The 24,970-nt window shown below is 34.1% G+C and overlaps 1 protein-coding gene across 2 annotated transcripts in view; it reads right to left on the bottom strand.

Annotated features, from left to right (window-relative positions):
• The window catches only part of FANCL (FA complementation group L), an 85,531-nt gene that overhangs the window by 50,184 nt on the left and 10,377 nt on the right, over nt 1–24,970 (bottom strand). For both annotated transcript variants that reach the window (XM_060117291.1, XM_060117292.1), the window contains 4 exons: nt 23,433–23,493; nt 20,908–20,964; nt 15,773–15,873; nt 2,655–2,751 (listed from right to left, as the gene is read on the bottom strand). In XM_060117291.1, coding sequence (XP_059973274.1) covers nt 2,655–2,751; nt 15,773–15,873; nt 20,908–20,964; nt 23,433–23,493 — 316 coding nt within the window. The remainder of the gene's footprint in view (nt 1–2,654; nt 2,752–15,772; nt 15,874–20,907; nt 20,965–23,432; nt 23,494–24,970) is intronic.

Below are 24,970 nucleotides of genomic sequence, written 5' to 3' on the forward strand. Positions count from 1 at the left end.
ATTCAATCAAATCAATAACTATAAGAGAAAATAATTATTATATAATATTAAGTATATATTTTTGTCACAAACATTTTTTAGACTCTATGGTATACTTTTCTATGGAAAAATTTAACCCAACCTGAACTGTGATTGGACCCCCCAGCAAAAGAATACATACAAATTGCAGCAGATTACAAAAACAGCCATCAGAGACAGAGTGCACAGCCTCTGAAACATATCTATGATTCGTTTTTCAAGTAGTTCTGATCTTGGCCAAAGATAAGGAAGCCCTAGGCTACTTCTTTTTTAAAGGAAAGACAAAAATTTCATCTCATGGTTTAGGATGAACTGTAAATACTGCATAAAAATACACCTATAAAAATGACAAAATTCAACTGCTTCTCATTATATTTCTTTTTGATTTATATACTTACTTTTAATGGGGGATGTCTAGACAAAATTGATATTGTTTTCTTTGTGGGTTTTTGGAGACAGTGAGGTAGAGTGGCAGAATTGAGAGAGTATGTATTCAAGAATAAAAACAAATGCATTTCTTTACTACGTATCAAAAAATATCAAATAAAAGAAATAGAGGTTTGTGTATTTACAAAAATAAGCATGTTGTAAGGTTTGTCAAAAAAAAAAAAAAAGAGCCTGACCCTTCAAAATTCAGTTTGGATTAAGATTTTGCATTATGTACTCTTAACATGTAAGTTTTAGCTTTCACTGTTTTTAACTGACAATCCCAAATATTCCTAAGAAAGAAATGACCACATCTAAAAGACAACTTTAGTCTCTATGAAAACCAAACTAAATAGACAATTAAAGACTCTAATAAATCATATCAACACAAGATTCATTTAGTTTCAGCCTGTCTTTTTTTTTCTTTTTTTTTTAAACGCAAATTTTTTTCTTACTAACTCAAATAAAGCTTTCTCTTCTCTCTTGCCAGGGCATCCATAATCGTGCTTCCCAGCTATCAATGCTGCAAAAACTGACACTTGAAAATATTCTCTAGAGAAATATTAAAAGTGTCACCTTATCTACCTTGAAAAGTTATAAGAAAAAGCAGACAGAAGGGACCATACTAGTGGCTACACATCCTCCCTCTCAATACTACCAATAATGTCATTAATCAGAATTAATAATAAAATCTTGTAGGTGTAGTGACAGGCAATGTAGACTTAAATCATTATCTCTTAGTAAGTAGAAAAGACTGCAAAAATAAGGCTTTTAAAAAAAGAATTGGGATAGGATGTATTTTAAATTTTTCATTTTGGTCTTCATAGCAGCAAAGCAACTTTTATCAATGTACAAAATATAAACAAATAAAACTCTGAAGAAAATGACAGAACCCTTGCCACTGGCAGTATATGACCTTAGGAAGGATAAAGGCAGATTTCTCCTTGATCTTAAAAAAACACACCTTTAAAAATTAAAAAAGAAAATAAAAACTTTTTCATTTTCATTTAATAAAAATATTCATGTAACTTATTTTACAAAGAAGATTTCTATCCCACTAATTTTTTCTCAAAACTTATCACATATAAATCTTGAAATTATACATAAACATTCTGTGTGTAAGAAAAAGAGAGAATGAGTCATTTCTCAATTTGTCTGATAGAGGCACTATAAGATACCAACTTTTCTGTGTCACCCAGTACCGCTTTATATATTAATTTTCTCTCATGAAAAGCTTAAATGCCAGACACATTTTTAAAAAGGACAAACACAACTGATCTTTTCATCACTACAATCTCATGAAACAGAGTTGATTGATGACTCCTAGGGACAATTAAAAAAAAGTTAGATGACCTGGTTTTCTCAAAGTCTAATGTTTCCCCAGTGATTACTAAGTAAATGATTAATATCCTGAACTTGCTTATTCCACTTATTTCTCAAAATTCACAATCTATAATTTAAAAATAAAGACAAAACAGTTATGTTTTGTGCCAATAAAATTAGTGAGTAGCTATAGACCACTAGCCTGTAAGAGCTCTATAGAGCTGTATAGAGCTGTATATACACCTCTATAGAGGTGTATAACCTTTGCAAAATTTTTAAACAGAGAAGTAAAAAAATTTCAGCCAAGATAACAGAAAAAAGTATGCATATGTGTGTGTCTGTATTTGAGGGGTCGGGGGAAGTCAGAAATAAGAACAACAAAGGAAATTCATAGTAGGAGTTGAAGACAAAAGACTTTCTTCAGTAGAACTTTACTTGGAATAGTGGATACTTCCAACTCTTTTCTACACAGGATGTTACAAAAATAACATTATGGTACTTTGAGGCTGCCAAACCTTATTTGTAGTATTTCTTTACTATAAAGTCTATATTTTGAGCAAATTTGAATTAAAACAGTGACATGAAATTATAGCTAGGCTTTGGGAAACTTAGTGAATAAATTTTTTGAGGCATTCCCAAATAATTTTTTTATTTGGTTGTGCCGCACGGCATGTGGGATCTTAGTTTCCTGACCAGGGATCAATTCTGCACCCCCTGCTTTGGAAGCGCAGAGTCTTAACCATTGGACTGCCAGGGAAGTCCCCCAAAATAAATTTTAAGTGTCATTTTTTTAGAAGCAACTAGCACTCGTTTACATTGAAAACATTCACAGGGTTCATTTCCCAAAGTATTTCCTGGCCACAGTAACAGTTTAACAAAGCACATACCTTCGCCTTCAACTTGACAGTGATGAGATGCTCTCTACCAGAAGCATCTTCGGCTTTTAACTTGATGGTACTAAAGCAAGTATCCACATACACAAGCCTGGTGAGTAGAAGAGAATAAAAAACGATCACAATAGAGAGGGTGGGGCTGGGGGGAAGGGGAGGTTGGAGGATGGCAGGATTTGAAATGAAAATATTTGCTATATTCCTATTAATCCCTTACAAAAATTAATCAGAGGAATTTGTGTATGCTATCCCATTATGCTGCTATAGATTTACTGTCGTTAATACACCAGCCCAGTGCTTAATGCAGTCATAGATCTCTGGATTATTTACAACGTGTGTCAAGGCTCATGCTGTGGTCAGTGAGCACTATGTTTCGGTTTTCCATCACCGGAACCTTCGGCACACACAGCATGTTCCTGTCAGACTCTACTTATGTACACATTAAACTTCCTGTCAAACTCTTTGATCCATTTCTGTAGTTTCATACAATATGAGACTTTTATGCTTCCTTTATTTGTTTTTCTCCTCAATGAACTTCTCCTTTATTATAAATAATGTTACTGTACAAAAGCCTGGCTAGTATTAGTTCATATACTCAAATTGATCCTCTAAGGAAAATGCTGTATAAGCACAGGTACAACCTGGTCTCCTAACAATAAATTTTCTTTTTGTGCAATATATAGCTTCTGACACTTAACCTGGGCATGTATTCAAGATGACTAATATTTTAAACACATACCACAAGCACAATTGTTTTGGCTTTAAGTTGCTCTAAATGCATGAATTTTTTACAATAGAAACCAATACCCTTTGAAATATATCATTCTGTAAAAATATGGTCCCTTGAGAAGCATAAGCTACTGCCAAAAAGGTTCAAATTTAGCAGTATATTTACTAGTGAACTGGGCATGTGGATATTTTTTTGACATTTTTACAATATCATTCTCTTGTAAAGATAAAAAGTAGCCTAACAGTATTGCACAACTTATCACCCAGACTGATGGTAAAACCTGTTAAGAGTTCAAAACTAACATTAGCCTCCTAACCTAGGGAATATTTTTTTAACAACACTATATGCTGTTTAGTCACTGGCCAGATATAATGGTAAAATGGGTCAATTTCAAGAAGTGCTGGGCAATAAAGTTGTGGAACTCTATTTGTAATGAAAAACAGATCTAAATCTGAAGATACATATCTTCAATAATAGAGTAAAAAGTAAAACAGAACAAGCTTTATCAACAGAAAAAATTTTTTATCATAATCTATAAAAAGCCTAGAGTCTTAGAAAACAAAAGAAACTTATTCTAGAAATGTTTATTTACAAAAAAATCAATGACTCTATATAGTTAATCATTATTTTCTTTCAGCTTTATTTGTAAATGTCTCATATCCCCCTCCCCTCAAAAATTTACAACATGAGACTTTATCACAAGTTTTATCAGTATGACTCTAAGGGTTAGATACATGGGCATCTGACTCTTTGAAAACATCAACACTTCAGATTCAAGATGTTAAGATGAGCATATGCATTTACATCCTCTCTCTACTCACACACAGAAAAAAGGAATTTTAAAAAGATATGCATAATCCCACAGTTATAAAAAGCACAAGGAATAGCATCAACCAAAGCAAATTTTCAACAAACTTTATAAAGATGTAAAGTGGTCAGAAGAGCACTGAGTAACGAAACAGATTAGAGGAGAGAGAAAGAGGGCTCCAGGAGGGAAACAGCTGGCAAAAAAAGAAAGTCTGCAGAACAGAGGGTATTACTTATATGTGGGGAGAAATTAAGGAAAATTTTTAAAAATACGAGAAACAAAAATGGGAAGAGGAAATTTTAAACTAAATCATAAACAATAAAGCTATGTTGAAAATGGTAATTGCTCTACCATTAGCTTTTCAGTGAAAAATATTTATGTAGTCATAAAAAATTGAACTGCTTACTAATTACAATTTTTAGAATTCAGCAATAGACAAAGCTAGCAGACTTAATTATAGTTACAGAAACTAATGTAAATATATTTGATCATTGCAATTTAAAACAGAGACAACAAAAATTGAGAAGGAGAAAGGAGAAAGATATGAGGAGGGAAGATAAAAAACATTAAATTTTATAATTGCTAATTTGAGAGTAAGAGATACCATCTTTAATTGAACAGACATGAAAGAAGTTTAAGAAATATTAAAGCGAACAGAAGAATAAAAGAATAGTGATGAAGGGAGAGAGAAGGCAGTATATGAACTAAATCCATTTTTATTATAGTAGTTAATCAGTATGTAATTCTGATCAATCAAGCAATGCTGAATATAGGCATATTTTTTAGAAATACAGAAGTTACTTGAAAACATGAACATTTCAGAGTGTTTGTCTCAAAGTATAAGACCAGGGATAGGATATGGTATGGAAAAAGCCTGCTGCTTTTCATTATAAGCCCTAAATAGTTTAGCATGATGAATATATACAGAGAGAGAGAGCAAGAAGGAATAGGGAGAGGGAAGGAACAACTAAATCACCAACTAGTACTTTTCATACTTCTCATTGCTGCTTGGCATCAACATGTTCAAAATCACTACGGAACATCTATAAAATAAGACAGAAATAAACTAAAGTTCTAGTCTTTTGTTTGCAATCACACGGACAAAGTTTAAGATGTAGAAATAATACATTAGAGAAAAACAGGCTTATGCTCAAAATACTGCCCTGCAGTCAAAAGGATCATAAGGTTAATTCTGTTAAGCTTTAAGACAAAATTCAAACTTTTAAAAATTTATAATTTCAGGTTAATCTCAGCAGGGTCATTTAAAATTAAACATTTTACCCATGTTGATTCCTGTCTACTTTGTTTAGGGAAGAAGGAGAAAAGTAATTGTGATTACTACCACGTTTAGTACATGTGACTGAGATTGGCAAATGTGCTCTAGTATTTATTCTCAGCTGCTTCCTTTTGGTAATAGGATCCCAGCTACTGTAGCACTCCACCTAAACCGAGTTTTAGCTGGGTACACTCTATCCAGCTAGCAACCCTTCCAGCTGTCCTTGGGTATCAGCATATCACTAAATTTTGGCCAGTGTACTGCAAGCAGAAGTGATATGTGCACCTTTTGGATCACTTATAACAAAATCGTGGCTACCCCTCCCCCAATCCCTCCCATTCTCCCTTCCTGTAGAGTGGAACTTAGGCCAATATGACCCAGCAGAGACCATGCCAACAAGAACAACCTCTTAGTGCAGCTCTGACCAACAGAACTTTCTGCGATGATGGAGGTATTCTATATCTGCACTGTCCAAAACGGTAGCCACTCATCATATGTAGCTACGGAGGACTTAAAATGTAGCTAGTATGAATATTAAATTTTTAATTTGAGTTAATTTAAATGTAAGTATCAATAGTCACATGTGGCTAGTAGCTACTATGCTGAACAATGCAGCCAGTGGATGGTTGAAAAGCAAAAGAAACCTGGGCTCTTGGATGACCCTGTGAAACAAAGCCACCAACTCACTCTTGACCACCTGCCTACCTGTGAACTGTTAAATGAGAGATGAATAAAATTCTCTTTTGTTTGAAACACTGAGGATTTGGAGTTCTCTTTGTTAAAAGCAGCTCAGCCTGTACTTTAACTAGATAATCAATATTTGTATCTATTCACGACAGAAAGGAATATCTTAATGTTTGGTCTACAGAAGAGATATTAAAGGGGAAAAAAACAGCAATAAGCTCTTACAAGTAATATTAAAATCAGTTTGTCTTTAAAAAAAGGCTATTTCGAATGTTCTCTTTTATTGGTAAGTTGGATATCTCAATTTAAACAACATGAAATAAATAATTTCTACTCATTTAAATAATACATTTGGGCAACTTTCATTATTGGAAAGCTCAAATTTTTGAAAAGTTATAAACACATTTAAAACTTATAAGTTTAGCTATTTACTACTTAGCTAGACATATTCCAAAATTGACTAAGAAATTATAAAAACATAAATATAAAAATCTAAAGAAATAAAACACTATACTTTTTGCACTTTATTTTGCATTTATCATTTGCTGCATTTCTTTATAAGTTACTGCTTGCAATAACTAAAATGGCACTAAACTTAGAGTTAAGGTTTTTTAAATTTTTATTTATTTATTTATTGGCTGCATTGGGTCTTCGTTGCTGCACACTGGCTTTCTCTACCTGTGGTGAGTGGGGGCTACTCTTCGTTGTGGGGCATGGGCTTCTCATTGCGGTGGCTTCTCTTGTCATGGAGCACGGGCTCTAGGCGCCTGGGCTTCAGTAGTTGTGGCTCGTGGGCTCTAGAGCACAGGCTCAGTAGTTGTGGTACACGGGCTTAGCTGCTCCACAGCATGTGGGATCTTCCTGGACCAGGGCTTGAACCCGTGTCCCCTGCATTGGCAGGCGGATTCTCAACCATTGCGCCACCAGGGAAGCCCAAGAGTTAAGTTTTTTAAACATTTGAAAGGGATATTAATACTTAAGCTTCAGAGAGGTTTTTGTTGTTCTTCTTAATAGGTGAATGTTATCAGTATAGAAAAACAGAATGAATGTGCTTTATATCTCTTGAAATACTGTACTTACTCTGACCAAAAGCTTAAGTTATACAGTTCTTTTCATTAAATATCTAGATGCATTTATGTACTAATAACATCAAAAGGCAGACTTCATGTTTTAATGAGGACCTTCATGTTTTAATAAAGCACAAAAGTTTCCATTTCCACTCTCAACTTTAAGCATTAACTACTTCAAAAAAACAACCTCCCTAGTTAACATTTTTCCTCCCTGTGTTTTCTGTACACCAGTCTATCCTGCCTTCCATTAACTAGATTAATCTTCCTAAATATCTTTTTAATCATATCAACCACTTGCTCAAAAATACTCAGTGAGTCCCCATCACCTGCATATAAAGAATCCTTAGCCTAATAGTCAAGACCTTTCAGTTCAGCCCTAATATTAATCCTCTTATGTGAGCAACTGATCCACTCCAAAGTCCAAAAATGAACTGCACATTTCCATCACTACAAAGTTGCCTCCCCCATTCCTACCCTTTTAAGGCTTTCTATATTCCTCCCAAGCTTTCCCAACATCTACTTCCTCTCAGAACCTTCCTAAATTATCCGTAGCGCAAAAGAACTTCACCTTTCTCTAAACTCTCATACTGCTGCTTTTTGTGTTAAGTTTTGCCTCCCAATCAAATAAGCTTTTTTTAAATAAGCAATATGAAAGTTTTATTTTTCTACGTATGTGTCAATGCCCTATATATTATATGAACATAAACAAGCTGCTGTCAGACTGGTTCATATTTACTGATTCACATGTAAGTTTTAAACAACTAAATGCAAATTCTGTTTAACTAGATACTCTAAACATATTACCAATGTTTTGAAGGACAATTTTTTCACTATCATATAATTTGCATTCAGTGATTTGGATATATGTATGAGGTAAAAGCACTCTATTTATAAAGGTCATTTAGAATGAAATTCATACTTTTAACATCTATATTCTTATGCGTTATACAACAAAATTATCATTATGATTATAATTAAATCATAACACTAATTATATGTTGTAAAACTCATATATAGTCGGACCTTTTGGTGAACTAGTGTCTCAACAACTTTATATTTACTTTACACAAGGTATTATTTGAGTCACATAACTTATGTTTCTTTTCAACCCTTATTACTAAGCATCATTGGTTTCATTTAAAAAATGAAGAGTATGTGGCTCTGAGAGGTTATGTGACTGCCCAAGGTCACACAGCTGATAAGCCAGAATTAAAGCCCTTGTCTCATTACTGGAATTAATTTAGTATTAACAAGTATCTCCATTTCTCCCAATATGTTATATAATTCTTTGAAATGCACTGAGAATTATAGAGGATATCACCATCAATGAATTAAGTCCATTTCAAAAATATTGGACTTAATTAAAAATCTAATTTAATACATGTTGACAATCTTTCAGCAGCACAACAAATTTAGTAAAACTCAGCTCTTTCCCAAAATAAATTTAAAAGGCCAAATAGTTTAATTCTACTCACTCTAAGCAATAAATAATATGCTACATTAAAAAGGACAAAACCATCAGGTCACTACCCCCTGTTTGAATCATTTAAGCTCTGAATTCTCTAGGACCATGTGATTACTAAAACAAACATAAGATATCCTATAAATAAAGTGACTATGCATTTTTTTGAACTGGGACACTTTTGAGACTAAAAGGGGCCACGATAAAAGGCATAAGTTAGGACTATCCTAAGTAAAGTGGGATATAAATCAGCCATTCTATAAAGCAAACAAAGCTTTCAACTTCAGGACATTCTTAATACCAAACAGAAAATCCTATTAAACCCCAAGAATTCTGTTTAATTCTTACTGTTTTAATGAGCCATTCTGTAACATAACACAAGCAGAAGTTAACAGAAACCCATCAAGACACTTTTTTGCATCACCCACCTTTCTGAGCCAGTATAACACCCAAAATCAACCAAACTTCATCATACCCTTAGGACAACTTGCTGTTTTTAGTGTGTTTTTAAAGAAGTTGAAACAAGTATAGAAATTACAATAATAGCAATCAAACTTAAGATCAGCTACTAATTCTCAATGTCATTTCTATTAAAAAAAAAGTATACGAATATAGAGGAAAAAGGAAAGATTTCAATCATATTTTACACATTTCTTTTTCTAACTTAATTTTTTATAAAGCTTGACACTATAGAACTGATTAGATATGTCAAGTATGTAATTTAAAAACACAGCAAGGTTTTCCTTACCTTAAAAAAAAATCCTTCTTTTATTATCAGATTTTACTATTCCACTAACAAATCTACAAGATTATTATTTAGAGTGTAAGTAAAATATAGATATTTTATTTGGTCTAGGAATCATGAAGATTCTGAAAATCCATTTAAATCAATTTGTCATGCAAATCATTATGTGTGTTATTTTAAAAGATGTTTTAAATTAAGAAGCTAGACAGCTGCTCAGGCAGCACCTCACAAGGTAACAATTCTAGCATGGGGACAGCACAGTTCATTTGTAGCTCTGAGGGTCCTGAAACCCAGTATTATCAGTGTGCCAAGTATACCAGGCCTGATTTAAGAATTAAGTCACAAAAATAAAACTGAAAGGAGATGTTCTTACTTCGCCAGACAGTGCTGGATTAATACGGACAAAATCATACTATTTGGCTTCTCACAATCAATCCATGCAGACGACTTCTCTTCTGCTAACACACTGTTTATTTGTAAAGACTATGAAACTAATGATTAGGTAACAGCAGGTATATTCTAATTCAATCATGCATCCTAGTCACTATAATTAAACTATGAGCTTTCATAAATCTAAGCAACAGATTTCAAAACTATCATTTTGCACATGGCCAATTTTATCCGTGGTGCGACAGGTCACACTTTGAGGCTGAAAACTAATAAAAACTATGTCCAAGTACTTGAGGGCACTTTACTAAAGGCTCCATACCAGAGCTACCCCCACAGCACAACTCCAGGGAGCCATCATTCACGCCAAAGCCTGAGCACTGTTATGCAGCCAGCCTTGGCAACATACACTCATCTTATATACAAAGCTGGGGATGAAAATATGTATCTTGAAACTTATTCTGAGAATTAAACAAGAACTCTATAAGGTAGCTAGCAGGAACTTAAAAATGGAAGTTCCTATATATAATAATCTAAGGGGGAGACAAACATTTATATTGTGATGAATGCTATGGTAGAGGCATTCATATCCTTACCCTTGGCTTTCATCTATTATCTAAGTTAGAGACCTGTTCCTTTTTCTCCGCTATCAGAACAATGTATATAAAGCAAAGTAAAGGCAGTACTCCCTATTTATCTATAAAAATTTATTCCATAAAATATTTTATATACTTGCACTATTTCTCTTATAACTTTGTTGCTAACAGCTCTCAAAAATCCTGTAAGTATATACCATAGTACCTATCTGAGTTAGAATTAAGTACTACTGGGATCCATCTACTTAAATTCTGACTCTTCCACTAGATGTAAGTTCCATGAGGAATCTTAAGTCTTGCTTGTGTATCTTCACTGCCTTACATTATAGGCATTCAAAAAATAATAGGTGGAAAAAAATGAACAATTCAGAAATCTGATATTTGCATACTCAATGCTTCAACTGATTTTCATTACTGGAGTTCTCCCAATAATGTCACATCTGCTTAGAAAACTGCCTCAAACTGACTATATCAAAATAACAGAAATAAAACTAGAAGAACATTTCTTCTTCCCATTCCAAACCCTTCCTCCATTCCTAACTATCCTCTAAACACTAAGATCTTAACATTTAAGCATCAGAAAATAAGTCAAAATAATTTTTCTCTTTTCTATCACTTTAAATTCCAAGAATGATCAGGTCCATGACATCAACGCCTCAAGAAAAATATTCATAACTTCAGCAGAATTGTCAAGAGTGCATCTCAATTCATCACTTGCCTTCTGTCTCTTCCCTCCATTGTTCTGCTAAATTTTCTAAAAAAGGTTTCATCCATCCCAAATCCTATTCAGGAATGATACCTTATCAAATAAAACGTAATTTCATGAATACGCATTAACCAGTCCTCAATATCACCATAATAGTACATTTAAAATTATATGTAACATCCATTTCTGGCTAAAATGGAGTACCTTACTTAAGACCAAAACTTCCACTGAGAACAACTAAAGTAGCCTGATGAAAGGGAAAAGAAAAAAAAAGTTTGAAGGTGTCAAAAATATTGCTAAAGCAACCAGGACTTGAAGGACCAAGGTCCTGAAGAAGGGGGAACAGAGGAGAAGTAAGCCAACATTTCAGCCATTTTTCCTTCAGGGTATTTAGCAATTCTGGGCATAGGGCAAGAAAAGGAGGATCTGGGTAAATGGCTCAGGCAGAGAGCTACTAGTAAGTGGCAAAAAAAAAAAAAAAAACAACGAACAAAAAAAAAAACCCAACAACAAAAAAACAAAACAAAAAACCTAACAGCACTTCTGGCAATCTCATGAGGATAGAGAAATAAAAATAACAGACTTAAAGGGCCAGAATCTGGTGAAAAGGTAGTGTCAGAGACTGCGGCCATATATTCTGGCAATTTTCCATCAAAACTTTTAATAAACTGCAAGGGATAAGAGGATAAAAAGCCAAGCAGTAAGCCAATGAAAAACAAAGGATAATACTTAGAAATCTCATAATGCTGAGGAGAAATTTATTAGAATTTAGAACCTACCAGTGGGAAAAAGTCCCAGTGAACATCCCTAAGCTCTCAGTGGGAACCCTTGGAGGGTAACCGGTAAAAGCAAAGTAAACAAGAGGTATATGAAGCACTGCCCAAAATGCAACCTAGACTCTAATGGGCTAAAGGTAAACTAGCCTAATGGAGACAAAGATTAGAGTTTAGGATATACCAAGGGAGAAATCCAAATGAGCACACTTGGCTCTTGCTTAAAAGCTCTGGAGGTTTATAGCCTGGGAGAGGGAGAGGAGCAATAAGAGCCCTGCAAAAAACGACAACCCACCCTGAACCATTTCAGTCTCTATGGCAACCTGCCCCCACTTTATTTTCCTAGCAAAGAAAAAAGTAAACCCTTTGTAGAAGAAACTATCATCTGGAGCTTCCAAACTTTTTAATACACAATTTCCAACACTCAACAAATATTACTAGGCATAGCACTGCAGCCTGAATGGCCAAGGGCAAGTACAGAAGAACAGCCAAGACAGTGGAAAAAGGTGCATTAACTAGAAATTAATGCCTACAAATTAAGCCAGTTTCCTCATTTCTCCCCTTTTGCCATTTTGGGGTTTTGTTTTTTTTTTCCCCCAAAGAAAAAGCAATCATGTTATTGAGAAGAGACACAGAGATTTAAGGTTTTTACATATTTTTTTGTTATACGGTATTCAATTTTGTACTGATTCAATTGTGAAAGTAAAGAAAAACCCTTACTCTTTGCTGTTAAAAAAAAGTCTAGGCCTTGGTATTCACCCAACAAAGTTGAAAAATAACGTACACATGAAAAACCTGCACATAGATGTTTACAGCAGCTTTATTCATAACTGCCAAAATTTGGAAGCAACCAAGATGTCCTTCAGTAGGTGAATAAACTGTGGTTCACCCAGACAATGAACTATTACTCAGTGCTAAAAACTAATGAGTCAAGAAAAGACTGAGAGGAAATTTAAATATGTATTACTAAGTGAAATAAGCCAATCTGAAAAGGCTTCATAATGTATGATTCCAACCATATGATATTCTGGAAAAGGCAAAACTATGGAGACAGTAAAACAAACAGTGGTTGTCAAGGGTCAGGGGAGAGGGAGGGATGAATAGGTAGAGCATAAAGCATTTTCAGGGCAATGAAACTACTTTGTACAATATTATAATGACAGATACACGTCTTTATACATTTGTCCAAAACCATAAAATGTACATCACTACAAGTAAATCCTAATATACACTATGGTTTTGGGGTGATAACAATGGTGATAACAATGTGTCAATGTAGGTTCATCTATTGTAACAAATGTACCACTCCGATGGGGGATGCTGATAATGGTGGAGTCTATGTGTGTATTTGGGGGCAGAAAGTATATGGGCAATCTCTGTACCCTCCTAATTTTGTGATGACCCTAAACCACTCTAAAAAAATTAAGTCTATTAACAAAAATTAATAAAAGCGCTAGGAATGCCAAGATCCAGGACTGTATGACAGAGAACCACAAGAAAAAAATAAAAAAATAAAAAGAGACTCAAGGGGATCTAGCTTATGGGAGTAGGTAGAAAAATTTTAAAACAACAATTTAAAAAAATAGAGAAAAAGATGGAGAATTTCAACAGAGCATTAAAATCTAGTAGTTATACTAATATCTAACAAAGTAGACATTAAGGCAAGAAATATTGCTAGATATGAAAAGAAACATTTAACGATGAGGGAAAATCCACAGGAAGATGCAGCAATTATAAATGTATATGCACTCTAAATTAAAAACAGAACTTCAATATGATCCAGCAATTCCACTTGTGGGTATACGTCCAAAGGAAACAAAATCACAATGTCAAAGAGATATCTGCACACCCATGTTCACTACAGCATTATTTACAATAGCCAAAACATGGAAACAACCCAAGTGTCCACTGACAGATGAACAGATAAATAAAATGTGGTGTATATATATATACACAATGGAATGCTTTTCAGCCATAAAAAAGGACTTCCTGCCATTTGCAACAACCTGAATGACCTATAATGGGCATTATGCTAAGTGAAATAAGTCAGACAGAAAAAGACAAATACTGTATGATCTCACTTATAATGTGGCATCTAAAAACATACCCTAGGGCTTCCCTGGTGGTGCAGTGGTTGAGAGTCTGCCTGCCGATGCAGGGGACATGGGTTCGTGCCCCGGTCTGGGAGGATCCCACATGTCGCGGAGCGGCTGGGCCCATAAGCCATGGCCGCTGAGCCTGCGCGTCCGGAGCCTGTGCTCCGCAACGGGAGAGGCCACAACAGTGAGAGGCCCGCGTACCACAAAAAAAAAAAAAAAAAAAAAAAAACTAAAAAACTGAATTCATAAATACAGAGAAAAGATTAGGGGTTGCCAGAGATGGGTGTGGAGGGTGGGTGAAATGAGTGAAAGAGGTCAACAGGCACAAACTTCCAGTTAGAAAATAATTAGTGGGAGTGTAATGTACAGCATGATGACTAAAGCTAATAATATTGAACAGCTGACCTGAACATGGCAGTTAGGTACACCAACCCCCAACACAGTCGAAAATCCACCTATAACTTCACAGTTGACCCTCCATATCTGCAGTTCCACATCCACACATTAAACCAACAGCAGATTGGATAGTACTGTAGTACATATTTATTGAAAAAAATCTGCATATAAGACCCCGTGACACTCAAGGGTCAACTGGATTGTATATGTGAAAGCTGCTAAGAGAATAAATCTTCAACGTTCTCATCACAAGAAAAAAATATGTAACTGTGTACGTATTCATGTTAACTAGACTTCTTGTGGTGATTATTTCATAATACATACATATATTGAATCAGTATGTTGTACATCTGAAACTAATATAATGTTCTGTGTCAATTTTATCTCAATAAACAAACATTAAAGGGAATTCTTCAGTCAGGAGGAAAATTACTCTAGACAGGATAGAAATGCAGTAAGGAAGAAATGAAGAACACTGGGAGAAATAATTGTGTGTGTATGTATAAAAATACTGACTTTAAAAACAACAATAATAACGTTGGTCAAATTTAAATATAGAATTAAAATGCATTATAACAACAACACAACAAAGCGGAGAAAATTCATTAAAGAGTTTTAGATCCTCACAATATAAGAAAATTGGTAAAGATAACAATGTATATTTTGCTATGTGTATGTTGTAATCTCTGAGGTAACCTCTAAAATAATAAAAAAAAGTATACCTAACAAGTTAATAGAAAGAAAAATATAATAAAAATTGTGATTAATTCAAATAAAGGCAGATGAAGAAAAAAACACAAAATACATGAGACAAATAGAAAACATACAGCAAGATAATAGACATAAAACTAAATATATTGGGTGATGTCAGTGAAAATGGCAGTCAGAAATTCCTAAAATTCTCCCCTCCATATAATAGAAACAAGAAAACCAACACAAAAAACCTGTCAGATAAAAAGGCAAATATGTAAGGTGATGAACGTTAATTAATACAATTGTGGCAATCCTTTCACAATGTATAGGTATATCAAATCATCACACTGTACACTTTAAGTATGTAAAAATTTTGTCTATTATATCTCATTAAAACTAAAAGAAAAAAGAAAATAACGTTATATGTTCAGTGAAAATATGGTAACATCTTAATTTACTGTGTACATAAAAATGTTATTTTTTTCCAAATTATATTTAGAATTTTACCTTGTAGGTCAATTTTTTTAGGATAATATACCTTTAATTCACAGCCACAATAAGAATCAGATACTCTAACTACATGACACTTTTGACTAAAAACAGTACAAAATAAATTGCTAAAACTGCAAATATATTAAATTGAAATGCGTAAGAGAAAGGCATTTCTAAAACATTTTAAAATAGACATACTTATCCCAACCAAGAGTTCCTATCTCTTCGATAAGGCTTGAGTAGAACTGAGGAGGAGGAGGTAGTACATACAGCTCTTTTTTATTCTTTAAAGCAACTTCCTGTTTAAAAGAAAAAACTTGAATCAGCTTAGGAATGCTACACAATGAATTATTAGTACCTGATTATGAAACACAATTCTGTAATCTTTGCACCTAACTAAATTATCCATTATTTTTATGGAAAATCCAGCTGAATGATTCCCCTTCTCATAAAAAAAGACATGAAAAGGGTAAAAGACTGTACTGAAGGTCATGTAAAACTGTCAATTATTATACCATACAAACTTAAGACTCTCATGTTCTCCTAGACTATTATTCCTATCGGAGATGAAAAAAATTCACACACACACACATACACAAAACCCCCTCATTCTCAAGGATTCACTATTTTTCTACTCCTGTTGATATAAAGAAACATGTACCTTTAAAGAAAAGCCTGAACTCTATGTACATTGCCTAGACTGACACATTTGCACACCTTTGTGAATCACATTCTTACAAAAACCCTTCATTATCACAATAAATATATACCTGTTAATTTCTTTCACTGACTTACATGCTGTATTACCCCCAGACCAGCTAAGTGTTTTGTCATCTATCTGGCTAGATCACAGCTCCTTTCCCTGCTAAGCCCACCTATGATATCTTTAAGATGGTTTATGTTCCCCCAAACAAAACTAAAATTTACATTTTTACAAGCAATACAAACATCACTAGAGTTGCTGAGGCTGAAAATTACCAGTTATTTCGAAGGTGCTAACCTAGACGAATATTCTATTTGGAAAATAAAAATAAATGTATCTATACAGATGTTCATATGGTCTGGATTATCGAAAGGTTATTATAAAAAGAAATAATAAAACCAGAAATTAATAAAAACCAATAAAGAAATTAAAAACCAGATATAATAAATAAAACCAGATGGGAAGAAGTATAAAAATTATAAATACTTCTGGTAACCCTAATAATAAGTATAAATTTTTATTTAAGTATATATTTATTAGTCCTTATCCTTTTTTTTTTTTTTAACAAGCATAGGAGACAATTAAATTGAGGTAACACTAGAAAGAATAGATTTTTACAAAACAGCATTTCAAGATCAGGACTGTTTACTGAAACTACTTTAATAGAGTTCTAAATCTGCTTTAGGATAAAAACAAGCAAACAAACCAAACTGTGAAAGCAGGTTTGTAAAGCCCAGAATGTCTATGTGAATTAGAAGGGAAGCTCCCAGAAGACAAAAAGTATACTGCTTTTTTATAAACTAAATACCTAATGCTGTATATAGATAGCCTGATGGTCCACAGAAATAAATTTGTACTATTAAGATTATCCTGTTACTAATACTACTAATAATAATGTCAATATCATTCCTGGACTTACAGATGTAATAGCTATACAGTATTTATTTGGAAATTTTTTAAATTCAAAAATATTAATTACTACTATTCATGTATACTGAAGGTTAAAAATAAACTTGGATAATAATAAAAATGTACTTTATCTAGGTTTATGACATTTGTAAACTCTGCCTTCTACCTTGGGTGAGACAAGTTGTTCCTATTCTAGAACTGTAACAGAGAAAAGGGCAAAGGCAGAGAAGCAAAGTGTTCTTTGTGGACAAGGAAGCAAAGGTACATGGAAGAAAGAAAACAGGCTTTATAAACAGGTTTAAATTCCTAATTTTAAACATTTCCAAGTTTTGAGGCCTTAGGCACTCAGTGACTCAGCCATAAAAAAGGAATAAAATAATTTACCCTGTTGAGTTCTTTTAAAACAACTGTTCAGGGCTTCCCTGGTGGCACAGTGGTTTAGAGTCCGCCTGCCCATGCAGGGGACACGGATTCGTGCCCCGGTCCGGGAAGATCCCACATGCCGCGGAGTGGCTGGGCCCATGAGCTATGGCCGCTGAGCCTGTGCGTCCGGAGCCTGTGCTCCGCAACGGGAGAGGCCACAACAGTGACAGGCCCGCGTACCGCAAAGAAACAACTGTTCATTTATCAGATATGTACAAGCTCCTACTATACGCCTAGTTATTACTAGGAAACTCCAGGAGAGATTTAACAAAATTTCCTGAAATAAGATCAACACCTACTGATTTCATTTGGGCAACATTCTCAATACTTTCACCAGTGATTATATTAAATGAACCCTATTACTAACAATACAACCCAATAAACTACAAATTCTTACATTTTTAGGTACAGTGCCATAAATGTGCAATAGTATCACCAACTCTGTCCACAATTGCTTTAGAAAGCTAAAGTATAGGGTCTCATTTTACTCAGAAATGCAATAACAAATGTACTAAATAGAATATTGTGAATTGGAGATCAATCTCCAATTATTTTAAACTAATGAGTAGTTCTTCAAAATTAAATGACCGATAGAGCTTAAAGTTAGTTTCAGTAGTAACAAGCCACAGTATATACAGTTTTTACTCTGGTTCCCTTACTCCAGGGATCCCCAACCCCCAGGCCATGGACTGGTCTCAGGCCTGTTAGGAACAGGGCCACACAGCAGGAGGTGATGCACAGCAGGAGGTGAGCGGCAGGTGAAATGAGCAAGGCTTCATCTGCCGCTCCCCATGGCTCGCATTACCGCCTGAACCATCCCCTCATCTCCCCCACCCCCCCACCTCCCAGCTTCGTGGAAAAATTGTCCTCCACAAGACCAGTCCCTGGTGCCAAAAAGGTTGGGGATCACTGCCTTCGTCCTATTTGTACAGGTTATCAAAATTATGATAAAAAGACAAAAGGAACTTTTCAAACTTTTGTTCAATGTCAAGGAGATGTAAACCAAAATACGCTTCACTTCTTCACCTTACATTTTTTAAGGTTATCCTGTTGTGGCCTTTGACGAAATTGATAATGAATGTTGATAATCCTTATTAATTAGGGTTTACAAATTTATTAGTCAAAATTTAAACTTTAGAATCTGATTTTTTTTATACTCTTTATTTTGATCCCAAACTTTTCACCAAAGCTCCACCTCAGCGGGTTGTTATGAGGATTAAAAAAAGGACTCAAGACAAATCTAGCAAGTAAATAAGCTCTGAATATGTGGCAGCTGCTTCTAACAATAAGAAGGCCTCAAAAAGCACCACAAAGAAATATCAAACTGCTTTCAGCTGTTAGTAGCTATATATTGGTATTGTAATTTTGTAAAACAAATATAAAGAAATATTTTATAGATATGGGAAAAGCATAAGTAAAACATACGAGTAAAAACATTAAAATAACTATATTAATATTTGAAATGAAAATTTTCAGATTTAAAAGAGATATAAGCATAAAGTCAAAGACGTAAAATCCCTAAGCCAAATTTGAAATGAAAATTTTGAAATGAACTCATGATTGTTTTCTTTCTAAAAAGCATTTTTTTCAGGCTTTGTCCACTGAAAAGGCCTAGAATTAATACCAATGAACACTCCAGTTTTGAGACTGTGGCATCCAAATACCATTTCCTACAAAAAAAACCAAAGCTCTTCAGAAAAATAGGATGAGTTAATGAAACTGGGGCAAATGGTGTCATAAAGCAAAGCTTGGATTGTGTTAAAAGAACTCAGGAGCCAACATGAAGGGGCTTACACTGACCAAAAATGGTACAGTTTAAGCACTGAATAATGACTGCAATGGACTAAAGTTAATCAAATATTAAAAAACTCATGGGTTCATAATAATATTTTTTTAAAAAAAGCATTAGTTTCGAGTTGCTAGGCACCAACTCATTATTCTAAAAATTGACTTTTTTAAAAAAGGAAAAAGAAACAAGCATTTATCCTATCTCTCCAGTATAAGCTATGCCTCAAATTAACCAAATACCTGATGAAGGGAAATTCTTCTCTGTAAAAGATTTTCAGCTAATAAATGTAGATGATGGATTTTAAAAAATCACCATTTGCAATCCCTAATGAAATAGCGGATGTAGTCAATGACTGTCATTGGAAGCTAAAATCAGTAGGTGATAGGCTGATGGGAAACTTTATATTAGATGGATCTAAACCTATTGATCAATCTTAACTCCTCTAAACGAGGAACTATCAGCCACCATGTACCTCCTGATGCAGGGTAAGAAGTACAGAGCACAAAGTATTCTTACCAGAACAAATGAACCCAATTCTGTTGAGACCCTTAGATCTAACTGCCAGATTACAAAAAATGTAGAAGAATATGTTAAAAGACACCATGAATATCTAATAAACCAAATCCAGAATGCAGGAAATTTTATAGGACACATAATCTGGCTTTTCAATGAGTAGATGGCACGAGAAGAAAAAAAAAAAAACGATGAAGGGAAGAAGAGATGCTGCTATAGGAAGTAATTAAGAAACTTAAGAGACATATCAACTAAATATAATGTGTGGACCGTGTTTGCCTACTGATACAAACAAAGCAACTATAAAGAATTAGCACTAACTTTATTGGGATTATAACAGCATATTTTAAAATAGACAAAAAAACACTGAAGTGTTAGACGTATAATCTGACATATTATGGAGAAATGGATACAATGTCCAGGGTTTCTTTTAAAATGCTCCAGTCCCTTTCTCCTAAAAGAGTAGGGGAAGAAATATGATTGGCAAAACTTTGAAGTTAGGTCATGGGCCCATGGGTATTCTCTGTAGTCTTCCCTCTTCTGTTAATCAAGTATTTTATGTATAGTTAACTGAATAATAAATTATCATATGTAACTGTATATATGGAATGAAGCCTAACACATTTTTCAGAAATCTGTAGTTGTATACAAAATTATTTATACATTGTATTATATCTTTATGTGTGCCTTTTTAATCTCTCCGTAGATGTTACATTCTCTAACAGACCAGAAGTACATTTTATTTCTTCACCACCTGTCCAAGACTAGTGTCAAGTGTGCCCAGTTTAGGATACAATCAAATTGGTTCTTACACATAGTTCTACTCCTCATGCAGTTTCAGAAAAGTACCATCCACATTTATGCACAGAGTAAAATAAGACATTAATGATTGGGAGTTGAGAAGCTTTAAGTTCTAATCATTTGGTTTTTAAAGGAATTACAAAAACATTCAAGATTTACAGAATATGTTGACAGTGTTAGAAAACAAATTCTTACCAAAACCATCTTCAACTCCACTAGAAAGCTCATTAGATCAGGAGAGTGCTGCATTCTCTAGATCAAAACAACATTTCCAATTAATTTCATGTGTACAATGAATATTCCACGTGCTGAAATGGAAATAAAATCCAAGCCCATGTGAATATGGAAAAAAAAGTATTAGCTATATCTACATCTTAAAAGTATAAGAATTAAAGTATTGGTCATCAACCCTATTATTCCTACCAATTTCATTCTGAAAGACTAATTAAAGCCCTCAAATCTATTTTGGTGAGATATACTGAATTATGTAAGAATGTCACTTAAAATCGCACACATTCCTCTATTTCTTCAGCACTGACTACTGTCAAGTTTAGCAATCTAGCAAACCACAGCACTATTTACCAAAAAAAAAAAAAAAAAAGTATGAATGGAGTGTCAAGAGGAACATAAAATATAAAAATCAGGAAATCTATACAATTAAAAGAATCTAGTCAGAGCAATGAATTAACTAATCAATAAAACTGTCTATTTTAATTTTTTTCCTTCACCTTAAAGACTACCTATAATTGTTAATTTTGTCCTTTCACAACTAACCTGTATTAATTCAAAAAGTCAATCTTTCAATAAGGTAGAACAGTTACAATAGAATGGCAAAAACGAAATAACTTCTGAAGTATAATGAATTAAAGTGTCATGGCTCCATTTCCTAGAAATCTTTGATTCTTAAAAGAAATTATAGAATAAAAGAAAGCAAAAAAATTCTCATTTAAAATTGCTTTCTTAGACAAATCTCTACATCATTTCTCTGCTTAAAATCAAAATGTTATTTTTGTTACTTTTTCTGATGCACTGCACTACCACCACACAGTTCTGAAGTGGATACGTAAATTTGTCTTTACATGAGAAAAATAGTAATCAAAGGTATTTCAACAATACATGAGACATATGATTCACATCTTAACACAGCTTTGTGTGGGCACATGTTTGTAGAACAAGTCTTTGACTTTCCCTTCTTCTATACAATATTTCCCCTGTAGTTTATTAGAGAGGAATAATAAATTATACCAGAGTGTGCAAACTACAGCTCAGAGGCTAAATCCAGCCCAATGGCTGTTCTTGTAAACAGAGTCATAATGAAGTGCAGCCACACCTATTCATTTACCTCTTGTCGAGGCTGCTTCGGCGCTACGAGGGCACAGTAGAGTAGTTATGACAGAGATCTTAAGGTTCCACAAAACCTGAAAAATTTACTATCCAGTCCTTTACAGAAAATAATTGCTGACCCCCCCCAATGCATATTTACTAAAGTTAGAAATGACACAAGGCAAGAATAGTAACATTCAACTGGACTTTGGAATAAAACAAAGACTGAAACTAATACTGGGTTCTACATGACCAACTGGAGGGCAGGGAGGAGATAAGTAATTGGAACTTTTTCTAGGAATTCTCTTGGTGAATTGGTGGAGAAAAACTGTTATAGAATTTATTATTATTCTTAGTCTTCATTAACAGTTTTTCTTCAAGCTATTTAGATATCTCATTAGATTCATTTCTTAAAATTTAGTATACAATATAGTCTCAGTGGATGGGGAAGGGGTGGTGAAGAGAAAACAGAGAGAAATAACTTAAACATCCCCTTAAAAATCTGCTATAATTATACTGCCAGCAGTGACAGCCTACATTCTACAAATCAAATAGTTTATTTCCTATATTTCTTTGTGGTTCAGTACTGCCTTAAGTGAGAGTAACTGTCATTGTCAATTTCATAGATAATAACCTGCTTTACAAGAGAAAGTATAGGAAATCAGGAAAAACACACAAATGAATAAAGCATTAAAAGAAAGGCAGTTCTACTTCCATTTATTTTCCTACAAGAGGCATTTCATTATTTTCAGTTGCTTCAGTAACTGATTAGAGAAACAAACAACAAAAATCTTTAAAGGAATTTTCAGGTAGAGGAAACTAAACATTAAGAATAACTGAACTGGGATGGAGAGGTGGATGGCGGGTGAAGGATGTCAAAAGTACAAACTTACAGTTATAAATTTTTTTTAAAATAAAGAATAACTAAATAAATCCTGCCTATATCTCACCTATGCCACCTTTGCCTTTACATCTACTCTCATTACATATGCATGCATGATCCTAAGTGATTTCCACTTCACCTTTTCTGTTGCTAATCTTGAACTACAATCGCATTTTTGCCACAGATATCTTTCAACTCCTAAATGGGTTCTGGGATTTTTTGGTACCACCACTATTCAGGTGGATATGGGTGTATGCATTTGAAGACCCTAAAGTCTCAAGGATGGAAATAAAGTTTCGACACAAATGCTGGCTGGAGATGTGCTGAGGATTCTGAGACAGGAAACATGTTATATAAAATATGGATCCTTAAAATATTTGCTAGATAGAGATGAAACCTACAGAATTCAGCAACTACTAAACCAGTTGTAACACTCTGCAAAATAGGTCTTTAAAATAGAGTATATTTAGTAACTTCTTACCCTCGCTTAAAACAAACCTTTTAAAGGACTTACCTGTTGCACTACGTGATGATATCCGTTAAGTATTGCTTTCAGCTGCCAACTACATAGTAATCTAAAATTTTAATGGAACAACATCATTTATTCATTGTTCAGAATTAAAAGGAAAAAACTTATTTGTATGCTAACTCAAACATGTACATACATAGAAAAGAATGACATAAAGATAATGCTGACAAGTTAATAATATTTTTATCATGGGTACTGTTGAAAATGATGTCTTCCAACTGTTGGTACTAATTTTATTCAAAATATAAATAACGGCAATCAGCAAACAACATGCAAACAAAACAGTACTTTAAAAAAAAAATTTAACATATCCAAAGCAAAGTTTTCTTGAATTGGATTCTTCTCCAAGAGAGGTTAAATAAAACCAACAGTTTTGATCATAATATACAGAACTTGTATTTGCAAAAGCATATGTAGCCATCTATTCTTCTTCCAGTTCCAGATTAAGGACATACTTTTAATTGTGTAAGTAGTGATAAGTTAATGTTCATCTATCTACTGGCTCACCTCAGTTGCACTCTCAATGTTACTAGGTAAGTAACTCTTCTAGGAATTGCTTTTACTTACCTAGAAGTAGAAGGCCCCTCAGAGTTTTCCCAACCATGAGCTTTTCAAACCATCATGACCCTCCATTCTTGGTCTGCTAACCCTCATTTCCACTGCTATCTCCTATCATAGAGGCAGAGTAGTTCATTCAACAGCCCACAGGAAACCCCTTCACCAAATGTGCTTTCCACCCCTTCCCACCAATTCAATCACATCAATCCACTAATTATCCCTTTACCGTGGTATCCTTAACTTATTTTCTGCTCGTTTTTTTTTCCTCCGTAATATTAACTTGTTCAAGCAAATCTTATTTTTTTAAAAAAACCACATAATTGTAACTCCTCCTTGACTACACACACTTCTCTGGCCACTCCTGTTCTTCAGAGTAGTTTATACTGTTTACATTTCCTTTCTACCCATTTACCCACTCCCAAAACCCCAATAAAAGCTGGCTTCAACCACTACATGAAACCTATGCAATCTAACCTGATCCCTTTGCAACAGTCAGCACTGTTAACCATTCCCCTTCTAAGCCTCTCTTTCTTTGGCTTCAGAGACAACTGTCGAGATTTTCCTGTTACTTCTCTGGTCAATCCTTTGTCTTCTTCCAAAGTCCTCTTTATTTACCAGTCCTTTAAACACTGTCATGCCCTCAAGATTCTGTCACTGGCTTTCTCTTCTCACTCTATCCATGCAGGCACTAGAAAGTCTATCCATACTCATGGCCCCAAATCCTACGCCTACTGTGACTTCTACATACGTCTCCATTCCAAGTTTCATGCTCAAGTTCCACACCAAACCACTACTACCTACTAAAAATCTCCTCTTGATATTTAACATCTGATATGTCTTAAAACAATTCCTCTTCTACTTCTTCCATCCGTGATCTCTTCTCTAGCTTAGTGATCTGAGTTAGGAACTTGAAAAGAATCCTCCACTCCTCTGTCTTACCTGCCACTTCTAACCAGTCACAAAAT

The sequence above is a fragment of the Mesoplodon densirostris genome, chromosome 14 (assembly GCF_025265405.1).
Source record: "Mesoplodon densirostris isolate mMesDen1 chromosome 14, mMesDen1 primary haplotype, whole genome shotgun sequence".
Lineage (NCBI taxonomy): Eukaryota > Metazoa > Chordata > Mammalia > Artiodactyla > Ziphiidae > Mesoplodon > Mesoplodon densirostris.